Raw genomic sequence first — 12,298 nt, forward strand, 5'->3', positions numbered from 1 at the left:
GGCAGAGTACTGGAGTGTATAGCATGCACAGTGATCCTGCTTCGAACACAGTGCAGATATAAATGTGTGAGGGGTGAATTTCAGTGGAGGAGCCAATAGGATTTTCACACCTTTAACATTATGATGCTACAGGGCACAGGGGGATGGGGAACGTTAAGGGGATTGCTTGAAAATGTGCAATGGACAAATTCTACCCTAGCATAGAATCCTCCCTCCCATCTCCAGCAGGCTCTGGGGAAGCTGTATTTCTATTCCACAAATAGGAGGAAGGCACAGTGCAATCAGGGTGCCCTAGTCTACTCTGGGAGCAGGTCTTCTGTTTGGACCTATGTGATGGGGTATACAAACCCCACACTGGAGAGCAGGGGGTTAAGGAACAGCTCTGGGCTCAGGCTGCCCCGCCCAGACACACATGCAAAACCTGCACAAGCTGGAGGCAGGGTTTTAAAAAGGAGAGCAAAGCAGCTCAGAGGGTGGGCAGTGGAAGTGAGAAGACAGCTCCTCTAAGGGAATAGTACTGCCTAGGAGCTCACTGCCTGGGACCTGACAACAAAGACTTGTGCAAACCCATAAAAGAGAAGCATGGGACAGAGTGTGCCAGTCAGAGACCTGATCAGAGTGATGTATTCTGGGAAGCTAGAGAAGGCTGGGGTAGGAAGTGGTCTCCAGGGCAGTGGCTTTAGCACTCCAAGGTGCTGATTGGAGCTGCCCATTTAGGCCCTGGACTAGAGCCTGGTGAACAGCGAGGGCCTGAGCTCCCCTACCCATTCTGATACTGATAACACTACAACAAGAGCCTTTATCTCCAGTGATAGGCCAGCTGGAAAAGACTGTAACTGTCCCAGGGTCCAGACTGTAACTGTCCCAGGGTCCAGCCCACAAAGCCCCTGTGCAAAAGGGAAGGACTGGAAACGATTGGGGGGTGAGAGCTGAAAGACAGGGATATGCTTCAGCAGGGAGATGTCCCACCAACCACTGCCTGACCACGAGGTAGCACTGTCAGTGGTTGTGCACCTTCTACAATCCATGTTACAGCAGCAGTACTGCTGGTGCCAGCAAAGTTAGCTGGCAGCTACACAGCAGGCACAGCAATGGAAGGAATGCCCACCCCACAGGAAACACAACACCACGTTCAACTTTTACAGTTCTCTGCAAACACACAGGGGTTTCATCCAGTACAGAAAGAAAAACATACCCTTGTTCATGTATCTGAAGTGCACTGATAGTAGAGTCACTCCTAAAGTTACACAATGGGAGCAGTTACTCTCTCCATGATTCCAGAGCCAATATGCTGCAAAAAGATGTTTTCTCTAGTGATCACTACTGCAAACTGCACTCAGGCTCTGAGGATCCAGCTGGGCTCTTCCAGTCCCTTACAACAGCAGCAATAGTTAGGGCTGTAACATCTTCTTCTGTCATCCTATAGTGTCAACAGAGCTCTGGGACAGCAAACTGGATCCTATTCTATCCGCCGCATCAGTAACACAATTGTCAGCTGTGCTCCGGTGAGAGAATTCTCACGGTTGTCAGGAAGCAGCCACTTTTCACGGCCAGATGCATCCTTTGAGATCAGAATATGGATGCAAAGGACGACAGTATGAAGTCAGTCTGCATAGACCAATGGAATAGGCCTTTGCATAAGATAAGGTTACAAGGGTGGTTGTGTTTCAGGACAAACTTACAGCAGTCATGCCTATCATACCATTCCCATTGACACTAGTCACTTAAAGAGACATCAGCATCTTCTCTACTAATACTGTACTCTGGATTAACACACTCCGTACTAGAAAGGGCTAGCGTGAGACTTGAAGACACCTTTAAAAAAGGAGATGGAAAGTGTCAAGCATTCACCCTCCCTGGATGATTTTGTCCCTGGGAAGACTGGCTCCATGTGGAACACTCATTAGTACCAAAGTAAGCAATCACAGAGCCCGGGTCACCTTTGGCAGCTTACTGTAGGGTGACGAAGCGGTACACATTCAGGCTGGCACATACACCAGGACAGAGTAATTTGAAAAAACCACTTTCATCACAGTCTGTTTGGGGGTGAAACAGGTTAAAGACACTTAGATTAGGTTCCTAGCAAACACAGAGCTGTTCTTCCCCACCCCCCAACACACCCAAACAACTCCTATTGTCTTGATGGGGAGTTATTTGTAGGCTGTAGCAGTTAGGGAGAACTGGAAGCTAAGAGATATAAATGGAGGATACTCATCTTCCTTTTCCACTCTTTCTTGGCCTTCACTAAGGAGACAAGGATGATCTTGTGGCCAAAGGGTAGGAATATGCACTAGGAGATTCAAGTTCTATTGGTGGTTTGCCACTACCTCATTGTGACCCTGAGCAAGTAATTTCCCTTTTGGGTCTCTCTTTGCCCCACAATACAATGAGGATATTATTTACTTTCCTGACAGAGCAGGTTAACGTTTAATTAACATATGTAAAGTGCTTAAGATTCTGTAGTAGAGGTGGCTATAAGTTTACTGTATGCTTTCTACTAGAAAACAAAACCCTCAAAACACAGGCTAACAGCAGAAACCACCAATAGAGACAAGTTTCTGGGAAGTGAGAGTGCATTGGGATTACTTCCAGTGTCTTGTTTCTGATGACTGCATGAGGCTCAGTCTTTTGGATCAGCTTCAGGACAGAAGGTCTCTGACAAACGTGAAGGGCCCACTCTAGAGATGCTGTAGAGAACGAGTTCTCTCACTGAACCCATAGCTGTTAGTGAAGGGAGATCTGCTTCTCTACCCGCCTCTTCCCCAGCTTCCATTTTTAAGGTCCCTTACTTGTAAACACACAACTCCCAGCTTGCACAAGCACCACTCAAATTAAATTGTCGGTTTTTGTACCAGCCAAAGGGTTCTGAATAACACCCCAGAAACTGACAAACGTCTTGTTAATTTCACCATGCAGCAGGCTTGGGAAAGCCCTGAGCCAGTAGATATAGTGAAACATGGGTGAAGACTCAGGAGGACAAAGGTAGCATTGTATCAGTTAACTGTGAGCGTATCAGAGCATCCATGAGGGCTATAAACTTATTTTTAAAAGGGTGTTGACTTAACCCTCCCCAACTTGACATGGAAAGTTCCTAACTTTCCACAAGCTAGTGGATTTTTCAAGCAATGGTACAGAATTGCAAATGATTATTCAAATTGTTTCAGGAGATGTGGACAGCACATTAAGAGCAGCAGAATATGCTTCAATCTTAAGGGAAGTTCCTTGCAAAGAGCAACAGGTTTACAGGAGTGGATACTCTGTCTTATCTGCGATACCGGTTATCCCTGCATAACAGGCAACAGCTACAAGCTTCAGCATCTCTTTGCTTTTGTCCACAATAGGATCTCTTATTGCTAGCTTGATTTCCCCATCCACAGTAGTAAAGGGAAAAATATCACTAGAAACCAGCATATTTTAATATGATTACAGCTATCACGGTTCTTATTCCAACGTGGATAGGGAAAGGAAAGGAGGAGAGCCATTAGCCAATTGCTGCCCAATATACTACAGAAAATGGTTTTGGTTAGAAGATGGGGGGATGTTTGCTTTAAAAATAAAACAGGGAATGAGCATTTTTAAATCCTTTATTAAGAGGAAAATATATCTCTATCAGCCAGTCAAGATCAGATAATGGAGGTGCCACAGAGGCAATATACATATTTTTTTATTAGAAATTCTTTATAAATAGATTTCTCATAAGTTTGTTCTTTGAAGTAGCTTACAGAAATAACTTAAAATTGTTCAGCCACCCGAGAAACCAGTCACCCAACAGCAAATCACCTAGGAGAAGAAAAAGAATACTTCAAATAAGAGACAAGACTTCTGCTAGACGTGACCAACAGTTCAATAGCTTCCCGTCATAAAGTCACTATGTGCAGCAATTTAACCACTAAACTAGTGACAGTCATTTCTCTGTTGTAGGAACTCTAAGAATACATTATGGTGTCTTTGTAATGATGGTGACACAATACAAGATGAAAGAAGAAAAGCTGAACTCCATATTTAAAGAAGGCACTGTCATTTTTCATCATTTAATACCCTCTCAAACTCCCCGTTTATAACTCCCTCCAAATCCAAATTTATTACAGGACATCTGTTCATAAGGGTTGGATTGTGCTTTGTCACTGTAGAATTACTTAACACAGATGCAGATTCCTAGCAGTCCTTTCACCACTGCAAATGCTCTAATATAGTGCCTTTTCAAACTGCGGGTCACAACCCGGTACTGGATTGTGGAATGTAAGACACTGGATCGTGGGAACTCTGGTCAGCATCACCAACCAGGCCGTTAAAAGTCCCATCAGCGATGCTGCCTGACTAAGGAAGGCTAGTCCCTACCTGTTCTGACACGGCGCTGCAGCCCAGAAGCAGCCAGCAGCAGGTCCGGCTCGAGGCATGCAAATGACTCCATGCAGCTCTTGCCCACAGGCACTGCCCCCCACCCCTGGCTCCCATTGGCCAGTTCCCAGCCAGTGGGGGGGGGGAGGGGAAGAGAAATGGTGCCTGCAGGCAAGAGCTGCACGGAGTCACTTGTGTGACTCCACCTAGGAGCCGGACCTGCTGCTGGCTGCTTCCAGGGTGCAGCATGGTCCGCAGTGCCGGGACAGGCAGAAAGCCTGCCTTAACACTCACACTGAGCTGTAGACCAGCAGCTGTTCGAGGTAAGCCCATGCTCCAATCCCCTGCCCTGAGCCCCCTCCTGCACCCCAAACCCCTCATCCCTAGCCCCACCCCATAGCTTGCACCCCCAGCCCAGATCCCAGACCCCCCTGCACTCCAATCCCCTGCCCCAGCCCTGGGCCCCCAAAAACCCTTCAACCCCAACCCCAGCCCAGAGCCTGCACCCACAGCCCAGAGCCCCTTCCACACCCCAAGCCCTTCATCCCCAGCTCCATTGGGTCGCAGGTTCAACAATTTTCGTCAACTGGGTCACCAGAAAAAATGTTTGAAAACTACTGCTCTAAGAGGCTAGCAGCAGTTACTCTTGTGCCAGTGAGGCCAACAGCAGATACCTGCCTTCTCTTCTTCATCCTAAAGCACCACCTTTCACATCTAAGGAGATGCTGTGCTGGTAGTCCAGGCCTAGTAGTGACATCTACTGAGTTCTCAGGGCCACCGCAGCGGCAGAGACCAAGTGATGAACATGGCCCCACAGTCTATACTCACCATGCTGCTCATCTCGCTCATACTTTAAACCCCAAGGCTCTCATGCACTCCTTGTGAGCCTCAATAAGGGGCCCGCAGTGCTCCTCCCCTTTCTCAATGATGCTGCAAGGCAAAGAGATTTCCCTGGTTAGCTAGCAAAACGGACACCATGTAATCCTCAGATCTGCAGGACCAAGGGACTCTCACAGGTGAAGGGTTCATGAAGGGAAGAAATTGTATAACAGATTTCATAGTAAGCAGGCCATAAAACACTCTGATTTAATATACGGTGGCCCTTACACTCAGCTGATTTGTTTGACTTTCCCTGCTTGTTTTTTAAAGATTTTAAATTGAAAAGACAGTAGTTTCAAATTAATTTGCTGTACAGTTTACCTCAGAGAGAATTAACTGGCTTACTTCAGAGAGCTTATCCTCATCTAGTTATTGCATGTGGAAACGAGAGGACACCTAGTAAAGATACTGACTGTCTCCCATCCTTCCCCACAGGAACGAAGCCACAGGCTTCTCTCAGATAAGATGGCTGTCATTTCCCTACAGCCTTTTCAAGTGGAAGGGAGGCTACTCTTAGTAAAGAAGGCCATTGTCTCTCACAGCTTGCAATGGAAGCCAAGCTGACTTTGAGGAAGATGGCTGCCAGCTGGGCTCTGTGCTCAGAGAACCTGGACAATACAAAGAGACAACAAGGGAATGTTAACATTACAGGCATACTCATTAATCTTTTCATTTTTGCTGCACAGTTCCAAACTCACTTGATACCAGTGAGTTAAACTTTTGCCCATGTTATACTCAAGGCAGTATTTTTTTTTCTTCCAGGAGTCTGTGCTATTTATTTATTTTTTAAAATAAAAAGAGATTCTGAAAAAAGGTGAAACCTCAAATCGGGGTGGGGGGGGTGAAGGTGGTTTTGAAAACTTGAGCTTAACAATGAGGGGGACACACGCTTTGTAGCTTGTGTAGGCCACATGCATTGTACCCATCAGGGGCTCCTTGCATCCCCTCACAACCTCCCTGTGTGCCTCTCTATTTACTTCTTGCAACTCTCCCATAGCTCCACCACATGTCAGGGTGTCATTCTCAAGGTCCCTGCATTCCTCATCAACACTCCCCATGTGTTCATTCCCTTGCAGGTCCCTACTTCACTCCCCTCCCCCCACAATCACAAAGTAGATTCTCCCTGTCCCCACTCTCCTCTGGGTCCTGGCTTCTCCCTGACCACAGTCCTCTCTGGGTCCCTGTTTCCTCACAGCTCCACCTCTACTTTTCTCTTCCACTCTGGGTTGCTGTTTCCCACACCCCCACTACTCCACTCCCCCCATGTCCTCACTACCACTGGTCCCCATTCACTGCACCCACTCCAAACCCTCCCTGTAAGGCTCTTATTTTTGTAGAATCCAGGCTACAGACAACTCCCTGTGACGACAGTTAAGCTGCATAATCTGACAAGTGTAGGCAGCAGCAAGGGGTGGCAGAAAGATCCTTTTGCCTGCAGTACCAGGCAGTTTAGGGGCCCTGATTTTTCTGTGAGTAAGGCTTTTCCAGTGCCTGAGTTGCATCAAAATCTTTTGGGCCCATTGATACATAGAACATCCCTGAAATTTTGGAATTGATCAAATATAGCATTCCAAAGTTATCACGTTACTGACAACCAGAAATGCCACTGAGTTGATTTGAGTATTAAACCTTGAGTCACTTGGCCAACTATAGAACTTCAGAACACAAAACTACATTAGAAAATTAAAACATGTTCAGATATATACTTTTACTTTCCTCCAAAAGTATTCAAGTTTGTCACCTTCTAGGTCTGTGCAAAGTTCCCATTAAAAGGAAAATTCTGGAAAAATTTTGAACAATGGAGCTACTTTTGGCATCTCCCTATTAGGGTAGAACATTTGTAGCTGTAAGGGGTAGTACCAGTAGTTACAAGGCCATAAATATGATTAAGAATAGTTATCAAGTTGAACCTAAACAGACGTCAAGTAATACATTGTGTTATTTGGGAAAAATATGTGTGGGTTAATGATTCCAGTGATGTGGAACAAGCACACCTCATGTTCATGTTTGCACCAAAGTACTTTATATTCATAAAAAACAGTTCTCTTTTGCAAGCCACCAAATTCTAGTGGCTTAAGCAGGGGTCCAGCAGTCTGGAGAACTGTGTCCTATTCCTGGTTCTGTCATTAACTCACAGCATGATGTTAGGTAAGTCATTTAGGTCATAATTTTTAGTCACTACATACCTATGCCTCAGTTTCTCCTCTAAAATATAGGTCTGATACTGACACACCTCAGTAGAGGACTACGAGTAAGGATATGATTAGTCACAGAGATCACACATTCCGTGACCTCACCGGACCTCGGTGACTTCTTCTGCTTCAGCCCCTGCCACAGCAGTTGCGGCTGCCCACAGCCAGAGCTGTCACCCCATCCCACAGCAGTGGCCAGAGCTGTCAATAGCCAGGGCCAGAGCTGTCTATCCATGACCCCTCTCCAATGGCTAGAGCAGGAGCTGTCCCCCACTCTTTCCCACATGGCCAGGGATGGAGTTAAAGCTGTCCCCTTCTCCTTGCAGTGGCAGAGGCTGTCAGTCCCATCCCCCCAGTCCCCTGGGCAGTCACACACATACAACCCAGGTTATTTTTAGTAAAAGTCACAGACAAGTCACAGGCTTCTGTGAATTTTTGTTTATTGGCCGTAACCCATCCGTGACTTTTGCTAAAAATAATTGTGACCAAATCTTAACCTTAGCTATGAGACTTCAATTAGGGCCCATAAAATGCTAAGAAGTGGCAAGTGTAAGACAGGAAGCCCAGTCTGTTGCAGAGCTTGCTTTGATTTTCCAATACCACCATTTTCCCACAGGAAGATGAAGGGTATTTCCTACCACAGCTGTCCTACTCATAATCCTGAGAAAATTAAGATTTGATGCTAATTTATCAGACAGTGTTAGGCTCAGAAAACAGGATCTGGAGCACAAGAGCTCCCCATTAAAGAAGCAATACATCTCAAGTAAAGCACAAAGCTGAATGCTATATAAATTCTCCCGAGGGCAAAGTGCAAAGAAACTCAGAATTCCATCACCAATACATGATGAATTAACCATTATAAGACAAGTGGGAGACATTAGCCTATTGCCTCTAAACTGGCTTATTTCCATTCTTTCAGCATTTTATTATCACAGAAATTGGAAATGGAAGAACCCTATTAAGTCTGAGATCCTCTCTCCTCCATCCTTGTCCAGGGAAGAATTATGTCATGCAGTGCAGTGCTTTGTCTAGAGATGACCCCAAACCTAGAAATTATGGGCAAGTTCACAAATGAACTCCACATATCAGGCCCTTCTCTACTTTGGAATAACCCAACCATAGAGAAAGTTTAAATTCCTTCAGTTAGTGGTGATTGGGTTATGTCCTGAAGCAATAGGTTTTATATTCATTTTACAAAACAAACTTTTTATACTGTCTAATGTAACAGTGGATGGTCTCATTATCTACATTAAGTGCCTAAACTTTTTTCATATCCTAAGAACTTATCCTCAAGGATATCTAGTGGCAGTTAGTGCTACTGTATAATTATCTGTTGTGTAAAATAGCCTAGTTTTAAAATGTCCAGTGGAAGGGAGTACCTGTCTTTTCCCTTGAGGAAGTATTCCATGGCCTACCATGCCCCACAATCAGGAAGTTATCTTGATGTTTAGCCTATATTGTCGTTATTTTAATTTTTAACTACCCAAGACAGAAAACCAAGTAACATATACCACTTTGTATCACCCTAAATTATTCCTGTCTCCAACTGTGGGGTTTATATTTTGCGACCATAGATGGTTATTATTTATTTAAGAGCCACTGATTTGCTGACTTGCAAACCAACAGAGTTCCTGCCCCAAAGAGGACCAGCACGCTCTCCATGGACCATTAGAGACCTACTTCACTATAGCATTTTCACTCAACTCAAATAATGTTAAAATGATGAAATGATGAAAAGTAAACTGGTTTCTGAAGTTCTACTGCAATAATCTGAAGTGCTATTAGTAACAATTAAATACATTAAAATGGGTATATATTATTTTTAACCCATGTATCTAATTATTGTTGCTATTCTCTCCCCTCTAAAGGGGAGAATGCCACTTAGTGAGATAAAACTTCCCCAGTGAGGCCAAGGTTCATTATGAGATGCTAAACATCATTCTACTCTACAAGTATGCAGACAAATAGTAGTAAAAACTTCACAAATTAGGATTTAACTTGTATTAAAAGTCTTTAAAGTCTGAAGCAATGAGAGTCTGTTGCATGGGTCATAAGAACGTGTAGCGAGCTAGTCAGTTTAAGTTAATAGTTTCTGATACTATGTGTGTCCTGAAACCACTTACCAATTTTGGTGTTTTAAAAAAGGTAAAGTAAGTGTTTTTCTGACTGCTATGTGCAAATCCCAAAAGCAACAAGAGAACCTGATGATACAGAAAGTGCAGTGAAATATACGCTACAGAAGACAACTATAGGGAACTGACTATACAGGAAGGGTTGTCATATGCATAAATAAAACATAACACTGAGAAGTGTTCCTCTCTGTTACTTGTAATGACAGTAGAAAAACAAATTTTCAGGTGGAAGTGAGATTTTTAATTTGGTATATGCATTTAATATCCCCACTCAAACACACACTTCCTTATCTTGTGAACTTGTAGTGTCACAAGAGTCTAGGTGTATTATTTCTCAAGAGGGAGTGCTATGAGGCTGGTAACTGTCTATGCAGAAAGGAGATACTTGTAGATGATTTGCACTCACGAGTGAAAACACTGAGGGGAAAAAAAAAGGAAATGTGTAGGGAGGTCCAAAGTGATAAATAACAGGATAAAACTTAATTAAGAAAAATTAGGATGCATATTAAGAAGAGTCCTTTAGCAGTGTGAGCTATTAAGGTTTGTCTACACTTACTGGAGGATCGATGCTGTGACGGGTCCTGCTAAATCGACTGCCGATCGCTCTCCCGTCGACTCCCCTTACTCTTCTCAATCAGGTGGAGTACAGGAGTCGACGGGATAGCGTCTCCCATCAACGTTGCGCAGTGTGGACCCCACAGTAAGTAGATCTAAGCTATGTCGATTTGAGTTACACTGTTCACGTAACTTGAATTGTGTAGCTTAGATCTACTTTTCCCTTTAGTGTAGACAAGGTCTGAGACCATGGATTACTCTCTCAAGGGAAGTAAAGCAAGTCCCAGAACCTGAGACATGTAAACTAGAAAGGGCAAAACATACTACAGTGTACCATCCTGTGACAGTTGAGAAGATTAACTAATTCTGACCTAACAAGTAACTCCCTCCACCTCCAACCCAGTATGAATTTCTGATGATAGTGGTATATAAAAACTAAAAAAATGCTTAGCAGATTGGGCCTTTTAGCTTTGCTCTCTGAAACTCCCTCCCCTATATTTATTTGGTTGGAGTACCTCAAAAGGCAGAAAGCTAATTTATAATCACACTAAGACAATATATTAAGAAAAATAAGAGTAATGATTAGACCCCAAAGACCTGAACACACACTGGATTTTTCTGGAACGTTATTTTTGCATCACCACTGGTGATGGAATTTTAAAAATCAACACATTGGACTAAAGTAGTTTCCTGATAATTTAAAGAGAACTCATATCATTTTTATCAATTGGTGATGCTGCCAAAACAAATCCCAAACAGTAAGTAATCATTGCCTGAAAAAGGCAGGTGATCCCCTGGGAACTAAAATATCATCTATAGGGAAGTTAGTAATTTGTTTTTGAGGGACTGGACTAATGTATAATTAAAATGGAGAAAAGTTCCAGACGGATTTCTGGCAACTGAAAACCCTTACAAGACAAAGGCAAGAAAGGCAATGACTGAGAAAGCTGCCCCAGCACCACTGCAAGTCCTTGGCTGCATCCTAGGAGCATTTCCAGGCTGGATGAGAGGATGGATCAGTTGATAACTGCCCTGTTCGTTCCCTCTGAAGTAACTGGCACCAGCCACTGCTGGATAACAGGTTACTGGGCTAGATACTCCATTAGTCTCACCCAGTACAGTCATTCTTATAAGGCTCAATTTCCATTCCCTATCAGTCACTAGCCTACAGGTACGCTAGGAGAGGGAACTGATTAGTGGATGTTATAATAGTGATTTTGGTAGGGGTCATCTGTCCCCTGGGAACCAGCCTGAGGCTCCGGCTACACTTAAAACTGGTATGGGCAGCGCTATGTTGGTCAAGGTGTGGGGCCAGGGAAAGCCACACCCGGGTGATACAGGTATGCTGACAACACCCCTGATGAAAGAAGAAGGCGTCTTGTGACACAGTCCCGCTCTACACTTCCCGTTTAGCCGGACCCAGCTGTGTCACTCAGAGGTGTGAGCAAGGTCACACCCCCCCGGGCTGCAGTTACGCCGACCTGACCTAGCGCCCCCCGTACACACACCACCGGGCTGAAGGAGGGATGTATCTGGGGGCTCGGGGAGGCGGAGTCACTGCAGCCTGCGCCAGGGCAAAGCCCATGTGCTGCCCCAGGAAGCGTCACCCTCCCGGGCCCGGCCCGAGCAGCCCCGTTACTGGGCCCCGCGGGGGGGGCGGCGCCCGCTGGTTACCAGGCATCTCGCGCCTTCTTGGTCTCGGGGCAGGCGCAACAGGGCTTCAGCGGCTTCTTCTCCTGCGGCTCGGGGCCCGGGGGCTCGCAGCTGGCGGACGTCAGGCTCGACATCTTCAGCGGCGGCGGCGGCTTGGCAGGATCCCTGCGGACACACGGGGCCGGTCAGAGCCCGCCCGGCCACCAACGCCCGCTGCACCCGCCCCCGCGGGGACCCTCGGCACAGACCGGACCCGTCCCCCCCCCGCTCACATGCGCAACCCTCGCACGCGCCTACCAGGGTCCGCGCACGGATAGTCAGTGCGCATGCGCAGGTCGGGTCGAAACCTCTCCCTGGCAGCAGCCCCCCGTGACCCGACACTTACTGCGCCTGCGCGCCCATTCAGGGGCACGCCGGGAAATGGAGTTCTGCGTAGACACACGCTATCGCCGCGCGCTTCTGCTCGCCCCACGCGTGTTCCCTTTACCGACTCGTGTCCACACACTCCATCTCCCCCACGTGCCCCTCTCTATTCCCCCTCCCTTCCCG

The 12,298-nt window shown here is 45.9% G+C and overlaps 1 protein-coding gene across 1 annotated transcript; it reads right to left on the reverse strand.

Annotated features, from left to right (window-relative positions):
- Positions 1 to 3,566: 3,566 nt before the first annotated feature.
- LOC115635403 (cytochrome c oxidase copper chaperone) lies at positions 3,567 to 12,086 on the reverse strand. Its single transcript, XM_030534097.1, has 4 exons — positions 12,022 to 12,086; positions 11,771 to 11,914; positions 5,167 to 5,268; positions 3,567 to 3,780 (listed from the first exon to the last, which is right to left on the reverse strand). The coding sequence occupies exons 1-3, from the start codon at positions 12,075 to 12,077 to the stop codon at positions 5,184 to 5,186; spliced, it is 285 nt and encodes a 94-aa protein (XP_030389957.1). The 5' UTR covers positions 12,078 to 12,086; the 3' UTR covers positions 3,567 to 3,780; positions 5,167 to 5,183.
- Positions 12,087 to 12,298: the final 212 nt, after the last annotated feature.

The sequence above is a fragment of the Gopherus evgoodei genome, chromosome 1, assembly GCF_007399415.2.
Source record: "Gopherus evgoodei ecotype Sinaloan lineage chromosome 1, rGopEvg1_v1.p, whole genome shotgun sequence".
In the NCBI taxonomy this organism is placed as follows: domain Eukaryota; kingdom Metazoa; phylum Chordata; order Testudines; family Testudinidae; genus Gopherus; species Gopherus evgoodei.